A 19108-nucleotide genomic window follows, 5' to 3' on the forward strand; every position below is an offset into this window, starting at 1 on the left:
TATACTGCTTATTATGTGAACTGAATAATACAACTTCAGCTCTCACAAACCTGCGATCGAGGACGAGGGAGTCTCTGTTCTTTCTTTACAAAGCTGTGCAGGGCTTGAAAAGCCAAGTGCAGGGTCTTGTGCCTCAATATTTTCCCGTAATCATTCATGAGCAGTAGCTCCTGGTCCAACAGTGCCTCGCTCAGTGGTTTCTGCAAATGAATTTGTGGTTATCGTGATTACAATGGGTGTGTACTTTAAAAAGCACTGTAGGCACTGTATAAACATCATTTATACAGTGCCTTTCTGAACACATGGTTACAAACTGCTTCACAAAAAAAAAAAACATGCTAAACACACAGAGACCAGGTGGGGATTTTCTAAAAGAGATTTTTAAAACAGTCAACGGATTCAGCAAACTGAATGTGGGAGAGATGATACTCACAAAATGAAGCGTACAAGGTTCTTTAAACTCAGTTACTACTCCACCGCGTTCATACTCAGAGAAGGCAGAAGTGTCACCAATGCTGAAAGAATATGGGCCTGGTGATAGAGACCACAATGTCAGCTTGTGAAACACAAATACATTCTGATGAGAACTCTTAAACTGCTCTGGCGTGGGATGCTCCTTGGAATGATAAATATGTTAAGTGATGAATGCAGGGCTGGAGTGAGGCTTGTAAAGAGTCCAAATTTAACAATGACTACATGGTGTGTTGATAAACAAAGCTAAGGAAATAACCTGTAAGGATACCAGAGAATCATGATACTAACTTCGGTATTTGATCTCCATAGGGCTCATGCCGTTGAGCTCCGTCATGCCTTGAACTTCAGAGAGTATAACCTTCGAGCCATCTGATAATCCATGACTCTTGTCATCTGGACAGAGCACCACACCAGGATTGTCCTGAAATAAAAACATACTGGCACTTTGAAAGAAATATCTTAGCAATAACCATCTTAATAAATACAAATCATCAAAAAGGTAAGAAACAATCATTCTTAAAGGAAAGTATGTCATGGACTTGGACCCATAAGAAAAAGTCAGGGACTCTATGTTTTCCTGCATAAAGCCTAACTCAGCACAAGTCTCTTAAAAAAGGATAACTACACATGTAAGATGAGCTTTCATAATGCCAGAAACACAACAAAAACTCGAGGTATTACCTGTGAGATACTTTCTATCATTGCTGTTACAGGCGCGTTTCCATCCTGGTCCAAGACCTCAAAATTCTCCCCGAAGTCACAGAATAACTGACTGCAAATAAATCATAAGATTATCATTGAATTATTTGCCTATGAACCAGCGCAACAAATCGACGATGGACTGTTTCTTGTACCAACTTACCCACAGAGACCTTTTGTGTCTGCTACAATGAACTTGATTCCACGTGAATGACAAAACTGACCGAAACGCTTCTGATCATCCAGTGAGGACTCAGTGAGGACCACCACCTGAAAAAAAAAAAAACAGTCCCACTCCCTATCAATATAAAGTTTTTTTTTTTTCCTCTAAAAAATTAGCTTGGATGTTTGAGTTTCACCTTTAGCTTCTTAAGCAAAGTATGGATACCTGGAATTTCAGAAGCAGGTCTTCATCCAGCGGTCTAGTGTGAGCGGACACACGCACATGTGGGTTTAAGTCAGAGAGCTGTTGAAGGGAACATGTTGCACGGTTCTGACCAAGATGAGACTCCTTCAGGAAAAACTGTTTAAAAAAAACAAAGTATCAGGTTGAAAGAACAATCTTAACTCAAGGTCTAGCTATTTGCTTGTTCTGAAGCTTTTAACTGCTTCATACACGCTTCTTCAGCAAATGTTTGAGTTTTCTAAGTTGTAAAGAAACTATCAATGTTGTAAATGAATGAATGTTTCATCAGCTGTTTCCAGGGTCAGGACCACCACAATTAAAATCAAAGTTGATTGATGGAATTACTTTGTGAAAATTCTCTTCTGAGACTTGTCAGCTGCCTAAGAATGCCTTTATGGAAAATATTTACATTTTACAGGCATCAGAGGATCTGGGTCGAAAAATTAATAATGTACACTGACTCCTTTGAAAAAGACAAGTCTACTCAATCACACCTACCTCCTTTTTTTTTAAATTTTTTTTTTTTTACTTTTAAACCAAAGTTATTCACGTATTGTCAATTATCATAGTAGGCCTACCTGGGAGGAAAGGTCTGACCAAACCGTCTGGCCTTCGTCCTGGACGGTGACAGACTTTACTCCAGACAGAATCACATTTTTTGCGATTTCCACTCCAAGACCACGCATACCCGCAATGAGGACATCAGCGGTGCCCATCCGGTGCATGGCATCGTGACCCAGAACATACCTGTACAGGTAAAACAACAAACTTGGTGGGCCAGTAACCACACACGGGTAAAGGACACCTTTTCGGTTTGTACAGGCAGTACTTACAGCTGTCGGGAGTAAAAGCCTTCATCTATATCACCAATTCCGCCGGACATGATCAGTGTTAACACTCTATTCAGTTAAAACTGACGGATCTGGACCGTGAACAACCTGTCAAACAAGGAACAGAAAGTACACTGTGACAAACAACAACATGATATCATTATAAAAGAAAGAATTTCGCTTTCGTTTCAGAAGATTCTTCAGAAATTTTGTGTTGTCCAAAGTTTCCTTTTAAGCCACTAGAGGGCGACACAGGACAACAATCTACTGTACTATATTGAAGTAGACGCAGGGCTGCTGTTAAAATCTAAATCAGCGCTGCTTACAACCCCAGTTTTTCAGTTTGAGATAAAACTTTTGGAGTGATCTTAATTAGTGATATTTTAGAAAGCCTGACCAGGTCTTATTGAACACAAGACATGTTTAAAATCCGAACAACATCAGAGGTGTCAAAGCCAAAATGTAGATTTTAAATTAGTTTACTTTTAAATGTCATAAAAACAACAAGTATAGGGGACATTTAACAGTTCAACAGTGACAAAAACAATCCTGCACTATTGCTTGACATGTTTACCATTCTTTTGGACAATCTCAGTCTGTGAATGGTGAACCATGACAACAACAATCAAAAAAAAAATCTTCCAAAACCACAAAGCAAGACAAGCTAAGGAGTGACCAGAAATGATTCATCAAGTTTTGTGCCAAAAGTATCAAGTTTTGGCTCAAAAGTATCAAGTTTTGGCTCAAAAGTATCAAGTTTTGGCACAAAAAAAAAGGGGAGAAATAAGGTCACTAGTGTGTGAGACAACACTCAGTATCCAGACTTGAAGTTCCAGCTCTGTTTGACAAAACAGAAAACAATCAAGCTGTTAATTAGACTGGATAACTGAATAATGAATACATAGCTGAGAAATGGCTCTCCAACTATTTCTGTTTGTCTTCTTACCTTTTGAAATATCTCTCCATTCTGTTCTGATATCTTTAAAGGCAACACTCACCTGAATCCTACAATCTTACAGATGTGAAAAACATGAACAACAAAAACATGTGAGCAATTTTTTAAAATGCAGCTAGAAAAATCCTTTTCCTACAAAAACTGTAAACACATCCTCTTATTTAGGCTACTGACCTCTGACAAATCATTTGAAATCTTATTCTCTGTTACACACTGGTGTAGGCCAGTCAATGTTTCACACAGTGTTCACAGTTGTTTCAAGTTATTCGTCATCATTAATTATTGTGTACATGTAAAGACTCAGCCACTAGGCTCCTCACTCTGATGCATTCCTCTGCCACACACATATTCATACCTTACTAATACCCTACACTGTAAATCATTTTCCTGTAAAACAACAGTAAAGAGGCACCAGCTCTTTACTGTTGATTTACAGTATGCTTTTTTTTTTGTTTCTCTTTATTTTACCATTAATGCAGGCTCCATCTCAGGAGATACCTCTGCTTGCTTGATGCAACATGAAATGTTCCTTGTATGGACAAAATCTTAAAATAACGTGCTTGGCCAAGTTCCAGTACACTGCTACATGCATGTTTGTTTTGTCCCTGTCTCTTGAGACATTCACTGATGGATGGATGTGAACATTACTGGATGTGCCTTTCTGAACACTTGTCTGTTTTATCACTCTCTCAGTAAGAGCGAGTTAGCGCCAATCATAACTTCAGTGAAATACAAATTGTTGCTCCTGCAGTGCCAATTTAAGTGGTATCTGTAACATGATTGATCTGATGATTGAGCTATATATTTATGGGTACTGAACAGTCAAAGTGGGAAGACAACACTACGGTACATGTCCTATTCCAGGAATAGGCTTTTATTACTGAACTTTGGATCAGCTGGTCGATGTTTAACTTTTGTATCTATAGCATGCTTCATTATGTTGAGGATAACCTTTTATTTTGCACATTTATTGTTGGCAAAATCCACCATGAAAAGTCGTGGCTTGACTGCCTGTTTAAGTGATATTAGGCTTTTTTTGTGTGTGTTTATCTTGGATTTAAGCGATGTTATTCTGGGTTTGTTTTCTTGTAACCGTTTATAGTCACGTTGTGAACTTTACATGAGGTGTCCTGTGCTTAGGTTAAAAAAGCATTCTTGTCATATCTTCCTGGCTGGAGTTATAGTTGAAGAGAAACTTCATTCCTCATCTGAAAGCAATGCGTTTCTGGCAAAAATCCATCAGACTGTTTTCACACTGTGACAATGAACACGTTTTCCCACTAGTTTAGGAGACGCCAAAGTGGAAAACTGTTCGATATGCAGATGTGAAATATATAATGACTTTTGGGGAAGACACGAAGAGGATACTTTTAAAGTAGGCACATTTCGCAATGTTTCAAACTTCCTCGTTGCGGGCGCGGCTTGACATGGCAGCAACCACTTGGTGAATATCAGAGTCAAGTACGTCACACTGACGACAGCTGTTTCGTTCACGACTTTCAAAATAAACCGTGGATGTCTTTTTAACAGGATTTTTGAACGAGCAGATGTAAGTGAGTAGAACTGCTCAACATCTAATAACTAGTAGGCCTAATGGATTTGCAAAATGCAAAAATGAAGTCCTGTAATGGTGGGTTTCCAGTCAAGTACACTTCTAATCTAATTGACACTTTGTTTTTTCTCATAAATGTTGTCATCCAAAAAATAATGGAGACTACATAATAACTAATGTAGATTATCTCTGCTGTCTATTGCATAATGATCAAACCCTGTTTTATGGTTCAGCAAATTGTTAGCTTTTGTAATGGGTTGCCATCAATTATGGTTTGTTTTATAACGTATCACAAAACAGGCTTGCTATTTAGTTATTTTCATTAAAGTGAAATGTTCTTTTGACTACATAGAGTAAATGTGCATATAATCAAATCAGCAGTTGATTTTAAACTTGAATAATAATTATTACATTTGATAATGCATTAATAAATCAATGAATGGAAGCAAAGGTTAATGAGTCACCACTGTTTGCATTTGCCAGTTAAACTGTGACACCAGACATCATCGTAAAGTCTAACTGTTGGAGAAACCCAAAGTCTAAAACTCATTTTGTAGTTTGTGTTCAGGTCCAGGACATGCACCCTTTGTACATGTTGTGTTTTTTTTAATTATTATTCTTTATAGTTAAAAAAAAAAATTATATATATATATATATATATTTTATATACAGGTAACTGTTTCTTATATTTTATATTCAGTAATTGCTATTTTAGCCATATTTCCCATGTTAATTTGTTTTTAGCACAAATACACCAGACAAATTCCTTGTATCTGAATTCCATGTATCAGAATTATAATCGTTTTTTATTGCCAAGTACATGCAATGTTCTTGGCAATAAAAAACTATTGGCAATAAAACCTATTCTGATTCTGATTAATTGCTGAGATTTGTGAGATGTTTTTTTTGTGTGTGTGAGAAGGACCATCATAGCCAGCCACAAGGACATAAAATACATCTACATCTCCATTATGCATCCAAAAGTGTCAACAGTATAGCATTCCATAGAAAAGGGGTTTTTTTCTGTGTTGCTGTCAATCCAACTGCAAAAGACACTCCTCCCTTACATCTTCACTGCGTCTCCATGTTTTTCTCCTTGCTTGCTTTGCTTGCTTTGTTGTTTTCCGAAGTGCTCGACTGCTGATGTTATTGTGACATACTGGAAATAGGTCTATATTGACAAAAAAAATCTGTTCTGTAGACAGTCAAACTGTCACACATCTTTGTGTGTGTGTGTGTGTATATATTTGACATTGTGCTGTTCATCCCCTTGTCTGACACCTAAACCTAGAGGCAGCTTTCAACAGCATAGCAAATAACTTCATAGAAATAATACATATTATTAATTGCCTTTGTAGGTCATATAGGATCAGGACGAACTGTAGTTTATCTCATAACGATTTTAAAACTCCTCCCTTAGGAGCTTAAATGATTTGTCCCTAAGGCACGCTTTTATTTTGAAGGTGAGTGTAAGACGTCTAGGCCTATATGTCATTGTGCTTGATGTAGTCCAGTCTCTGTGTAAACTGTGGAGCAGTGAGTCCGCGGCGCTGTCAGGTGAGAACGCTGTTGCAGGTTATTGCGAGGCGCTTTACGAACACGGGAATCTAAAAAAAAAATCATTCACATTTTGGATCTGTTTGATAGGAGGAAAACGGCATCCCACTGCTTTACAAAGCGAGGTAAGAAGGTGTATAGCATATTCCTTGTCTGTATTTCTCTTTTTGGGGTGGATGGGGAAATAAGATAGTTATTATTGGTGCTTATGAATGAGCAACTCATCAGCATTCACATCCCACCAGTTTATAACTAGCCTTGTTAACTTAACTAGTTATAAATACATATTTACCTAAGTATTGGCACTTTAACATGAACTTTCACGACTTTGTTTGGCAGTGTTCTTTAATAATAGTTGCCTGGAGCACATATAGCATCATTGCCCTACTGAAATATCATAACATTTATTGTGATATATGTAGGCTATACTATAACTTTTTGACAATATTAAAGATATTCTCCTATTCTGTGAATGACTGACGTTGGAGGCCTGAACATTTCCATAGTTGCTCCACATGTTCCAGCAGGTCTTGTCTTGCCCACTGTAGAGTTTATCTCGACTATTTCAACTTCTTATTTTTCCATTAGCTCAATGAGCCGTATTTCTTATGTGTTGAAGACATAAACTTAATTTGATTAATCTTCTAGAATCAATCAATGAGATTGAAAAGAAATGACCACATAGACCCTGAGAGAAAACAGCAGCTTTTCCTCTTTCCTCAGTTTAAACAAGCTAAAATGTTTACATATTCCACCTCCACTTCATAAGCATTGGATCGCTGTTGAATTTGAGAATTAAGTATCTGGCCTCTGTCTGTTAAATCTCAGCTTTCCTAAACGTGTTTTTCCCCACAGAGAGCTCCACCTGCTTCTCCAGAATGTTCTCTTTGAGGACAGGGTCTCATAGGTAGCACTCAATCTTCTTTGGACGGTGACGTGGAGATGGTCACTTGGGCTGCCTTGCTGACAGTATGCATATGGATACAAACACAGACTGCTTCAGGACAGCACACATGTGCTTCTACTCCACGCACGGAGGTGGATTATACCGTAAAATACTCCCTCCCTTATTTCCAAACAGACAAACCCATACAAAACATAGCAGTGAATGGGTTTTTGGGACAGAATGAGGTGTATGTTGCTAGCCAGAACATAATAGAGGCAACTAATTCTAATATGGACAAGATATGGGACATAAAAACTGGCCCTGTTGGCAGTGCTGACTGTGAAACCTGTCAGGTGTGTGACATCGAAGCAGATCCTGGAGATCCTGTGGATACAGACAATAAAGTTCTAATTATTGATTTTGCTGTCTTTCCCAATCCCTTCTTGTACATCTGTGGGAGTACTTATCATGGCATATGTCAGGTCATGGAGATTGGCCTTTCAAAACCTGAGCCCAAGTGTTTATATAAAAAAGACAGCAATTCAACTACAAGCTGTGAGGACTGCCTGGCAAGCCCACTTGGCACCAAAGTCGCCGTTGTTGAACAGGGATTCATATCGCTCTTCTTTGTAGCAGCCTCTGTTAATAGTGAGGTGGCACAGAGGTATCCCAGGAGGTCAATATCAGTGATGAGGCCGTTATCTACCGAAGACGGCTTTGAGCAGATCAACAAGGGCCTAACAGTGCTGCCGAGTCTGCAGGACACGTACAAGATTGACTACATCTACAGTTTCTCCACCAAGGCCTACGTCTACTTTCTGTCCCTGCAGAGAGAAAACCCAACGAGGAGCAACTCAGCTTTCCAGACACGTCTTGGACGCTTGCCGATTGCAAACCCAGAAGTGTGGATGTACAAGGAGGTGGTCCTGGAGTGCAAGTACAACCAAAAACGCAGGAGGAGAAGAAGAGATGAGAAGATCATAGTGTACAATGGGCTGCAGGCTGCATATTTTGGGCCAGCAGCAGCAAAGCTGATCGAGGAGCTGGGGTTGGACAAGACGGAGGATGCTCTGTACGGAGTGTTTGCAGAGGTGAACGAGAGCGGACAACCTCAGAAGAACTCAGCCCTGTGCGCATTCCCTTTGTCGAAAGTGAACAAAGCCATTGATAAAGGCGTGGAGGACTGCTGCAAATCAGGCTCTGAGCAGCTGTCCAGAGGTCTCTGTCACTTCCAGCCATGCGAGAGCTGCCCACATGAAGTGAGTAACTTTTTCTTTTTTAATGCCAGAGGAGCAAAGGTCCTTGTACGCCCAGACAGGAAATGACCTGTCCAGACAAACATTGTGTAATGAAGTTGCATGCGATCCAGCCTAGTTTAGCATTAAGAGTAAATGGACTTGAGCAATAAGGGATCGTCGGAAGGGGAGAAAAATCAAGGTGCTCATCAGAAAAGAACAAGAAGCCTTTACTCGACTTGCTATTTCACAGTGGAAAAGCTTAAAGGGCTTTATAATAATGAGGAGACACTTGTTCTGTTTAGTTTGTTGTTTCACTCTTCAAACCAGAGATTTCACTCACAGGACCATTTTCACGCTCTGAGAGACGCAACTTCAATATTTCCTCTGGCCTTCATTTCTGTCCTCCAGTTCTCCTCACTGTCTTTATTAAGTGCCGATTCTAGGCTTAATATTAAGTTAAAATGTGTCCTGGAGCTTTAGAGTTAACCGTTTCATGGCCATCAGCCCTAGAGAATGACAGAGTTTGAGGGCATAAGCTAAGGGCTTGTTTTTCCTCTGTTTCCATTGTCTCACTTTCTTGTTTTCTAAACTGTTCTGTATTGGCTCCTACGTTTGTACAAATTATTATTTAGATTTTACAAGATACGCAAAATAATGAAGAAGACAAACTCTAGAAAAAAATACAGAAAATGCAACGCTGCTTGTCTCCATGGCTACATTGACACGTACGAATGGTGGGATGTTATCTGCGACTACGACTGTCTACCTGCGTCCACATTATTTCCAATCAAAGAAAACCATCATCACACTGCTTGCACTTCTGAACCCTCCAGAGTCAATATTTTACTATTACAAATCATAAAAGACACAAATCGTGAGTAGTGTAATATTGTTCGCCTGTGGCAGCTCAGCCGAAGGTGTGTGCCTGTGTATGTGTGTGTGTGAGAGAGAGAGAGAGAGAGAGAGAGAGAGAGAGTCGAGCCAGATGAGAGAACTGGGAGGGGTGGATGAGTCAGTAGTGTGACCTGTGCGTTGCCACATCGTTTCTCTGCTCTGTTAAGTTTCAGTCTTTCTTAAAGATGTTTATAGCACAGAGATTAGATTTGCTTAAAAGCCGGATACGTGACAGGGTTTGTTTTTTTTTTTTTTTATCAATTGCCCACAACTCTATGCTAGAAAGGAAAAAAAAGAGGACAGCTTGCTTGGGCAAATACTTTTAAAAACACGCACTCTTAAAGCAACATCATTGAATAGAGCATTTTGCTCTGATGCTCTAATAATAAAGGTGTGGTCTTGTTTCCCTTCATGGAGTTCAAACTGTGTCCTTTGAGCTCGCACAGCCGTGTGTACACCTCCAGGAATGCGTGCCAAGAAACACAGAGTTATAAATCCTGCAGATAAAAAGTTGGAATTTCAGGGGGAGGGACAGTGTGCCTCGACTTTGAGTGTTTTATTGGCGTAGGAAATAGATGGAATACTGAAGGTATGAAGATTTGGTCTATCAATTAATCATGGTTGAGTCTGTCATGAGGCATTCTTTAAGTCAATTAATGGCTTTAATTAAAAAAAACTTTAAGAATTGGCTGTGTATGATACAATTGTTTAGAAACTGTATGTTGCTTTTTGTGACTCACAGAGACGTGCTGGGGCAGGTCAGCTTAATTGCTTTGTTGAGGAATGTTTACCATATGTTCCACCTTATTAAGTAAAGCAACTCATCCACTCACATCTGCCAGCGTGTGTTTGATGTGTGGATGTGCGTAAAGCCCAGTTTCAGTAGCGGACAGTCTGTAATCAAAAACAGACCACATGTCAACAAACTGAGCTAAGGTCACTGCTGTTTTATGACCTTGTTCCTCTCACAACTTTTGACTGTGACTCGAGGCAAAGCTGGAGCACTTCCTCCTTAAATGGATGAATGGAGAGCCTCCCTGTCTTTATTGCGCTCCACAAAAGTGTAGGCATGTTGTTTATATGTGCGTTGATGCACACTGAGGCTGACAGAGGAAATACTTACACTTTGATTTATGTATGCGATTCCTGTTAGTGCCTTAACCCTGACATCCTTGTTTTTCCACGTTTCTCCCGCTTGTGCAGAGCTCCGAGGATCATGAAATGTGCATTAACAAACCCACTCTGGTATCGAAGCCGTTCTACAGACTTGACATCTTCAACAGCCAGATGAGAGACGTCCTTTTCACTGCTGTCCTGGTCACCACTATTGAGGATCAGACTATTGGCCACTTTGGTACCTCAGATGGACGAATACTGCAGGTAGCAATAAAGTCATACATAAAGTCTTGATACATTTTAAGGATCTTAGACGTTGTGTTTGTTGGTCATGATAAACAACACATTTAAGCCTTATGTATGTTAACTGCAAGAAAATGGTTCCCCAAAATGGAAGTCTTTAACATGACCTCTGTGTTTTGTATCTATGTTTTAGGTGATTCTCAGCGTGAACACCCCAATTGTTTTCGCCAACTATTCTCTTGAAGGATCGGAAGTGTCTAGAAACGCAGCAGTATACTCCGAAGATACGCTTCTTTTTGTCGTTGGAAATAAGGTAACGTTGGATGCATTTATTCTTAAGCACTTTTGTTCTGATAGAGGACAGAAGCATATTGATTAAATGTTTGGGGCCTCCATAGTGCTAACAGACAATTTCGTGTCATTGTGTATTCATCAGAATCAAAAGATACACAGTCAACACAGGAGGTGTACAATGTGTATCGGGTAATAAGCTGAACAGGATTTGAGGTGTTTATGAAAACATAACCAAGCGTGTGGGTTTAATCTTAGTGACACACTCTGCACTTTTTAATCACATCATTAACACAGGAAGACAGCTACAAAAAGTAAAAGTGTTGCATCCGTCAAGCATTCATCGGGTAGAGGAAGCATGACAACTTGAAAGGCTTACCTTTGTTCAAAGTGTGTCTGGGAGAGATCAAGCAGATCAAGCAATAGCCAGGTCTGTGTTTTTATACTTGTTTTTGTTTGTTTGTTTATTTTCTTCCTGCCAGATGTTCAAGGTGCCCACGACAGGACCAGGGTGTACACATTTTACGACCTGCCCCGAATGTTTGAAGGCGCCACTCTTCATGAATTGTGGCTGGTGTTCGGGAATCTGCTCGAGGCAGCATGAGTGTGCCTCTCAGTGGAACCAAGACACTTGTGCGCCTGTCATAACAGAGGTAGATCTGCCGGTGTTAAGTGTAACTGATTAGCTAATGAATTAACTTTTAAAGATGAGTCATTAAGTCACACTGGCCACACCGATTGTCCTGCATGCTTACTGAATGTTAACTCTTTCCTGTGCAGTTTTACCCCAAAGTGGCTCCTGCCGGCGGACAGACGGAGGTGACGCTGTGTGGCTGGGAGTTTCGCTCTCCCATGCCTCCTAACACCATAAGCGGGGAAACACATGTCATCACAGTGGGCTCAGGGACCTCTTGTACTGTTAATTCTGATAAGAGCAATAGTGAAAAGTAAGTAGCCCAAATGCAATGTTGTTGTTTTTTTCAGACATTTTAGGCACCGCAAGCCACAAGTAGAGATGATTACCAGGGAAGATGAACGGAAAAATTTAAAATGAAAAAGAATTCAAACAGGCCTCTCAAAAAAGTCAGATATGTTTAAGGAAAGATCTGATTTAAGTCTATGAGGACCTTTTAGTCTTTCCCACTTTTCCTCCCCTCATGAGTTCAGTGATTAACAACAGTCGTGCTTGACAATTATAAAAAAAAAAAGAGAGAGGAAAAGTAATTTCATACTTCTTCAGGACACAAGAAGTAAACTGTAATTGATTGAGTTTAAAGCAGTGAACACGCATTTCAGTCGCTCCATTAATTCTCATGTCTCTGGTTGTTGACTATTATTCAGCACTCATGTTCTTTTTCTGTCTTCTCGTTTGCTGCTGTTCATTTCTGTCACACAAGCTGCTGGCTCGCAGGAGTAGCCTCATCCCAAAGAATTGATCAACACATCCCTCATTGTGTCTTTAATACAGGCTGGTTTGCACGATCAAGGAGCACAGTCCGAGCGAGAACCTCACCATCACTCTGGATGTGCACAAAGGGGGAGTCAAGGGCCGCTACGCCATCGAAGGCACGGCTCAGATATCTGGCTTCTCTCTTGTGGTGAGAATCATCATTTATAAATCATTTAAACCAGTTGTTTTCTATGTGTTGCCTACTGGACCTGTCACCTCCATGTAATCAGGAGCCCAGCATAACAGAAATTAGGCCTGACTATGGCCCTGTGTTTGGAGGAACCACCGTTACACTGACAGGCCGATATCTGAACTCTGGGATACAGAGAGATGTCTTCTTGTCTGACAAAAAGTGCAACATCCAAAGGTAAGAAACACAGAAGCCTTTACCTATGTTCAGATATATCTCTAATCGCGCACGTTCAGTAAACACGACTGCTGCTCTTTTCAGTGCTCCTGAGGGAAGTGGAGCTCTGTCCTCAATCGTCTGCAACACAGCAGCTGCAGCAGGTGTGGGGAATGTATCTGTAAAAATCTTGATCGACAAATTTCAAGTTAAGACCACCAAGACATTTCTCTATAAGAAAAACCCCGTTATAACCTCTGTACAACCTCCCTGCAGTTTCAAAAGGTAGGACACTGACCCCATGATTTCTGTATCATGATAATACAAAGTACATTTGTGCACCAAACCAAAGTATTGTGAATGGTACGCTCATTTGTTCGTTCATGTAGGGGCTCCAAGCTGTTGATAGAAGGTCAGAATCTTGACTCTGCACATACAGCTGTGGTTCAGTACACTTCGAGATCTCCGTACCTGCAGTCACTTCAACAAGTGAGTTCAGTCTTTGAGTTTACTAATGAAAGATACAGCATTCATGTGAATGTGTGCAGCACGAAAAGCTTAAGGTAATCTTTATCCATGCATTGCTTTTATTTTCTAAGAAACTAGCATTTGTGATATCAACAATATTTCTCTTCAGGTCTGCAATGGTACAAAGAATGCAACCCATATGGAGTGCTGGGCCCCTGCTTTTCCTGAGGAAATGCCAGAAGACAAGTCTGACACCGGAGAGATTTTCATTCACATGGATGGCAAAAATCATATCTGGAGAGGACGTTTCGACTACCACCCGGATATTAATGTCATTCCGTTTGAAAATGATGATCGTTTACTACATCTGAAACCAGGAGAGACAGAAGTTTCACTGCATGTGTGTTTGAACTCCCTTACAGTCCTCTAACATGTGTTTATGCATCTACCAGTTTGCATTACCAGCTTAACAATACTTGTAGCTATAATAGCAATATGTTTCTTCAGCAAAAATAATTATCATATCACTTTCTTTATGTCTTTCAGCATAGCAAACTGAATACAGTCAGCACATGCATGAAGATCGTAATGACCATCGCAGGTGTGAACTGCAACGCCCAGGTTCTTTTAAATGAGCTCACCTGCAGGATCCCTAAAGGCATGATTATTCCGAGTGAGGGGTTACCTGTCCGGGTGAGAAAGACTGCCTCTTTAAAACAGTATATATACACACACACACACACACACACACACACACACACACTAGTATGTTGTGTCAATTCATAGCAAACAGTAGTAATCTAGTGTTCCACTCCTGTAGGTGTTTGTGAATGGAGATGTGTACGATGTGGGTACAGTAGTGAACAATGACACCAACCAGGGGACTGTGATTGCGGGCATTGTGCTGGGCATCCTGGCTGCTTTGGTAGCAGGTGCTGGCCTTGCATTAATGGTGATGATGCATTTGAAGAAGAAAAAGAGAGGTGAGAAAATGCAGCTTTTAACTAATAGTTACTCATATAGAATACTTGCATCTGTTATAAATGTTACTGCACAATTGTTTTCTTTTTTAACTCCAATTTTGAAGTTATTTTAATTTGTCCTTTGAATCCTTTCAGCCAACATAGAGAATCGTTTAACAACAATGCTTTCAAGCAATCGCATGAGCAGCGCCAACAATACATCACCGACGGGGGACTATAGACGAGGTGGGACATTCCAACTAGTGAATTCATAGACAAATTTTTAGCATTAATATTGTCTTGTTTCATCCTCTTTTCTAACCCCAAGCTAACCCTGCTCATTTATTGATATTTCTGCCAAATGTGTTTTATGTTGAAGAAAAAAAAAGTTTAATTCTTTGATGGCTTAATGGTGAAAAAAAATATGAACAAAGTAAGGGGTAAGTAGATAAATAAGCTTAACCATAAAGGGGTCAAATATTTGTCTTTTTTTCAAACTTGCACAATTAGTTTCCATTGTTAATTATAGTTGATGGATTAATAAGAGAGCCTCCAATGATCAGAAATGTTTAGGTACTTTTTCCATTGCAACAAATGCTTTCTCTTTGCACATCCATTTTTTTGTAATGTGTGTTTTTACTGGTGTGTTCCAGTCGATCTGTCCAGTCAAACATCAGGCTCAGGAGGAATGGCTTTTCACGGGCTATTGTACGCTGCCAGCTATGATCATCTGGCTATCCCGCTAATGCCACGAGACAGTCTCTCGATGGTCAGTCTGAGTTCTGACCTTCTCGAGGAGGTCAAAGATGTCCTGATCCCTTCTGATATGCTCCGCCTCGAAGACAATCAGATTATTGGCAAAGGTCAGCCTTGTGCTTTTTTTCAATCTTTGTTTGTTTCTCTCTTTGAATATTGGAGCATAACATGATACAACATGATAATAAAAAACACATTTTGGTCTCATGCAGGCCACTTTGGAACAGTTTATCATGGGTACCTGATAGACAGCAGCAAGCAAGAAACCCACTGTGCTGTGAAATCTTTAAACAGTATGTAAATACTCCTTTTATTAACTGGGATCCTCATTTTTTGAGCTTCTGATTGTTGGATCAATCTCAATTCAATTCAATTCAAAAAACGTTCTTTGTCCCCGGGGGGCAATTCAACTGTATAACAGGAAGTGATTGTATTTGACAGGGATCACAGATTTTGGGGAGGTGGACCAGTTCCTCAGAGAGGGCATCATCATGAAAGGTTTCCACCACCCAAACATACTGTCGCTGCTCGGCATCATGCTGCCCAAAGAAGGGCTCCCTCTGGTGGTGCTGCCGTACATGAAGCACGGGGATGTTCGTCATTTCATCCGCTCTGACAAAAGGGTAACTTTGTGGATTAGAAGGGTCATTAATATTTGCTTGTTTAAATGCTGTAATTTACTGCTTCTAACCTGCTCTGGCTCTATTGAATGTGCATTCTGTCCTCCACAGAACCCAACAGTGAAAGACCTGATTGGCTTTGGGCTTCAGGTTGCAATGGGTATGGAGTATTTAGCCAAGAAAAAATTTGTCCACAGAGACCTGGCTGCTCGTAACTGCATGTGAGTGTGAATCATAAATCAATTACTGAACATGTTTAATAACTTAAGCAATGCATACTACAGTGTGCGTATGCATTTGGACTTTGTTAACTGCAGTACTTATTGCATGGCCTTGCATTGCAAGACTAATTCACAACTGCAAATGAATTTCAGTTTATTATTGTAAGCGATGGGTGCAGACTAAAATGTCACAATGCTTGACATGGCACTGAGACTCTGTTCATAAATCCAAATTCACATTCTTTCTTGCTCGACATAACTCACAGGAGCTTGGTGTGACAAGATTTCGTCGTAAACAACTGCCACAAGCTGCTTCTATGTAGTGAAAACTATTCCTTTCGTACCTTTCATATCAATGTTCGCCGATGTTAAAGGTACTAGAAACACTAAGAAACATTTATTTATCCTGATCATGTACTTGTTCAAATCTTTAGGAATCCTCTTTCTGTCAGATCTTTTATTTAGTCTTTATCATCAAACATCTCTATTTCAGGTAGTTACATTTATTAAGGTTAACAAAGAACAGTTTGCTCTGATGACAACAAAATACAATGTACTTTATATTTTACTCTCTCTGCATGTCGCAAGTTCATGGGAAATCTTTAATGAGAACCTGATTTTGCAAAACGTTTTCCTGGCTCCTCTTGTGCTCACCATGAGGTTAGAGTTATGCCCAACAGTCGCTGACAGGGGTGTTTTATATTTCGTTTCAGGCTGGATGAATGCTTTACAGTTAAGGTGGCTGACTTCGGCATGGCCAGAGACATCTATGACAAAGAGTACTACAGCATTCAGGATCACAAACGAGTGAAGCTGCCTGTGAAGTGGATGGCCATCGAAAGCCTGCAGACACAAAAGTTTACTACCAAGTCTGATGTAGTGAGTGTACATGCCTCCTGAAATAACGCTCATCCTATGCAGTATGTTCTGTATCTACAACACATTACTTTGTTCTTTCCCAGTGGTCATATGGCATCTTAATGTGGGAGCTGCTGACGAGAGGTGCTAGCCCGTATCCAAATGTGGACCCCTATGACATCACACACTACTTATTGAAGGGGCGTCGTCTTCCTCAACCACAGTTTTGTCCTGATAGTCTGTAAGAACCACACATACACGCACTCCTGTTGGTTTTCACACAATTATCTTGCCTTGAAAGTATTTCAGTTTTATCAAGAGCAATGATAACAATTAATATGGATCAGTTTCTTCCGAATTGGATAAATAATTTGATGGCTTCAACTTTTCCCTCTTTCACTCATTTACCCGTTTTTTCATTCCCACAGCTTTTCTATCATGCTGGCATGCTGGGACCCGGAGCCTGAATGCAGACCCTGCTTCAGAAGCCTAGTTTCAGAAGTACAGCACATCCTGTCCTGTCTCGAGGGGGAGCACTACATCAGTCTAAAGGCGAACTATGTTAACTTAGACCAGCCGAGACCTTACCCTTCTATGACTGGATCTGCAGATGAGGCTGAGGCCTCAGACTCTGACTCGGAGATGGAGTGTCATGCTGCCAGCTGAAGGTGTCAAACCCCATCAGTCTCTGGCAGGAATTTTATGCGAAGAGCACACAAAAAAGACCCCAACTTGGCCTGGATCTATTTTAACATCACACCGATTTTAAATGTCTGCAAGCCCCTATGGAAGGTCTTTTGATTTAAAAGACACAGTTCCCTGTGCCTGTTCTGCGCTCTTCATTAGCTGCAAAACTCATGTGAAAGACTGCAGGGAGTTTTCTCAGCTATCAGAGCAAAAATGATGAGAAAAAAACCAAGCCTTCACAGACAAACATGCATAGCCATTTAAGTAGTGTAGTTAATTTGGAGTTATCACTTAACCTTAACTTCATTTTTTTGAACGCTGGACGGAGGAGGAGGCTGGACTGGAACCAACCAATCCAGGTATGAGAAGAACATGAAGGCATCAGACAGCGGGGGTAGGTTTGAACTCACAACTTTTTTTCTTAGGTTCTGAGTTCAAAATAAAGACAGCATTTCGAAAATTAATGTTTATTTGTTCAAACATGTAAAGCACAAGTGTGAATGAAACAAAATGAATGTAAAATGGGCTTTTGTTCTCATATGTGTAGACTAGGATATTGAGTTATATGAGACTATGTTGTCATCATATGACTGTTAGACACGGGGGTTATAAATGCTGATATGTGCTCAGGGGCCAACATTTGCACACAGTTTCACATTTTTCTGCTTTTTGAGGATATATTCATAGATTGTTCCCCTTCATATTCAGCTTTAGTCAGCACAAGTGGTATTGAACAGGTGCAATAATTGATCTACCTGCAGAAGTACTCGGTCAGCTCAGATTTTGAACCAAAGATACTGAAAAGCTCTGCACCCGCTGAATTAAACATCGAGCTGTCGGTTCTGTTCAGACGTCAGCTAAGGCTTACAATCAAGTGTAGTACAACTCATCACCACGAGAGGACAACAAATGCCTCCTCCTGAATCATTAGCTGCTTCTGCTGCAGTGACGCTCTGCTCTTCAGCAGACAGCTCCACACAAAGGTGTTACGCAAACAACACACCTATAATCATCTTCACGTACGTCAGCATATCGTTCTGTCCCGCAATGTTTCCAGAATGTCTTTTTTTTTTTTTGCATTTAATTTAAATTATCTAAAAAAAACCAGCCAATCTAAGATCTCATGATTCATGCACTGATTTTTTAAAACTTCAACAGACAATGCTTACAAATAGTTTACTGACCATCAAGCATTCCACGAGGATTCATAGATTTGATGTTTTTCTCTCCTTTCATACAAAACAATCGTGTGTTTTTTTTCTTTGATCTATATTTGCACTGAAGAGTTCTGTACAGATAAATAAAGGATTGTCAGTACTTGCCTGTGTTAAGAACATTAAAAGTCTTCCTACACTTGTTTTTCCTTGCTGTGAATTAAAACTCTATGTGTATTCTAATAAAAATGCAGATTTCTACAGTATAGGACGGTCCAGTAGTTCTTCATGAAAGCTTATCATCAAAGCCTTTAAAACAGACAAAAGATGCTGAATGCAACGGTAGATGTGGGAAGCAGTACTGCTCTTGTTCTCTGCCAGGTGGATGAAAGATTAAAAAAAAAAAAAAACATCCAACGTTACAGGTCTGCATTAAAAACCCAAC

The 19108-nt window shown here is 40.1% G+C and overlaps 2 protein-coding genes across 2 annotated transcripts in view; one reads left to right on the forward strand and one right to left on the reverse strand.

Moving 5' to 3' along the window:
• uba7 (ubiquitin-like modifier activating enzyme 7) overlaps positions 1-2602 on the reverse strand; it is a 31892-nt gene extending 29290 nt beyond the window's left edge. The window contains exons 1-8 of the mRNA XM_079341557.1: positions 2413-2602; positions 2158-2326; positions 1562-1696; positions 1337-1443; positions 1156-1246; positions 763-895; positions 434-531; positions 51-200 (exon numbers count right to left, since the gene is read on the reverse strand). Coding sequence (XP_079197683.1) covers positions 51-200; positions 434-531; positions 763-895; positions 1156-1246; positions 1337-1443; positions 1562-1696; positions 2158-2326; positions 2413-2462 — 933 coding nt within the window. The 5' untranslated portion in view covers positions 2463-2602. The remainder of the gene's footprint in view (positions 1-50; positions 201-433; positions 532-762; positions 896-1155; positions 1247-1336; positions 1444-1561; positions 1697-2157; positions 2327-2412) is intronic.
• Positions 2603-6466: 3864 nt separating this feature from the next.
• Positions 6467-18929, forward strand: LOC306822909 (macrophage-stimulating protein receptor-like). Its single transcript, XM_079342208.1, has 21 exons — positions 6467-6598; positions 7329-8618; positions 10695-10871; positions 11044-11163; positions 11624-11794; positions 11922-12088; positions 12610-12739; positions 12822-12958; positions 13043-13222; positions 13327-13426; positions 13575-13805; positions 13952-14098; positions 14226-14388; positions 14524-14613; positions 15021-15230; positions 15336-15416; positions 15565-15746; positions 15855-15964; positions 16678-16843; positions 16927-17063; positions 17251-18929. Exons 2-21 carry the CDS (start codon positions 7416-7418, stop codon positions 17486-17488), a joined length of 4140 nt encoding a protein of 1379 aa, XP_079198334.1. The 5' UTR covers positions 6467-6598; positions 7329-7415; the 3' UTR covers positions 17489-18929.
• The last annotated feature ends 179 nt before the right edge of the window (positions 18930-19108 follow it).

The sequence above is a fragment of the Symphodus melops genome (genome assembly GCF_947650265.1).
Source record: "Symphodus melops genome assembly, chromosome: 4".
Lineage (NCBI taxonomy): Eukaryota > Metazoa > Chordata > Actinopteri > Labriformes > Labridae > Symphodus > Symphodus melops.

Coding starts and splice junctions, on each gene's coding strand:
- LOC306822909 (XM_079342208.1), top strand. CDS start 7,416: ATGGTCACTTGGGCTGCCTTGCTGACAGTATGCATATGGATACAAACA. Junction 14,099..14,225: donor GTGAGGGGTTACCTGTCCGG/GTGAGAAAGACT, acceptor CCACTCCTGTAG/GTGTTTGTGAATGGAGATGT. Junction 14,389..14,523: donor TTTGAAGAAGAAAAAGAGAG/GTGAGAAAATGC, acceptor GAATCCTTTCAG/CCAACATAGAGAATCGTTTA.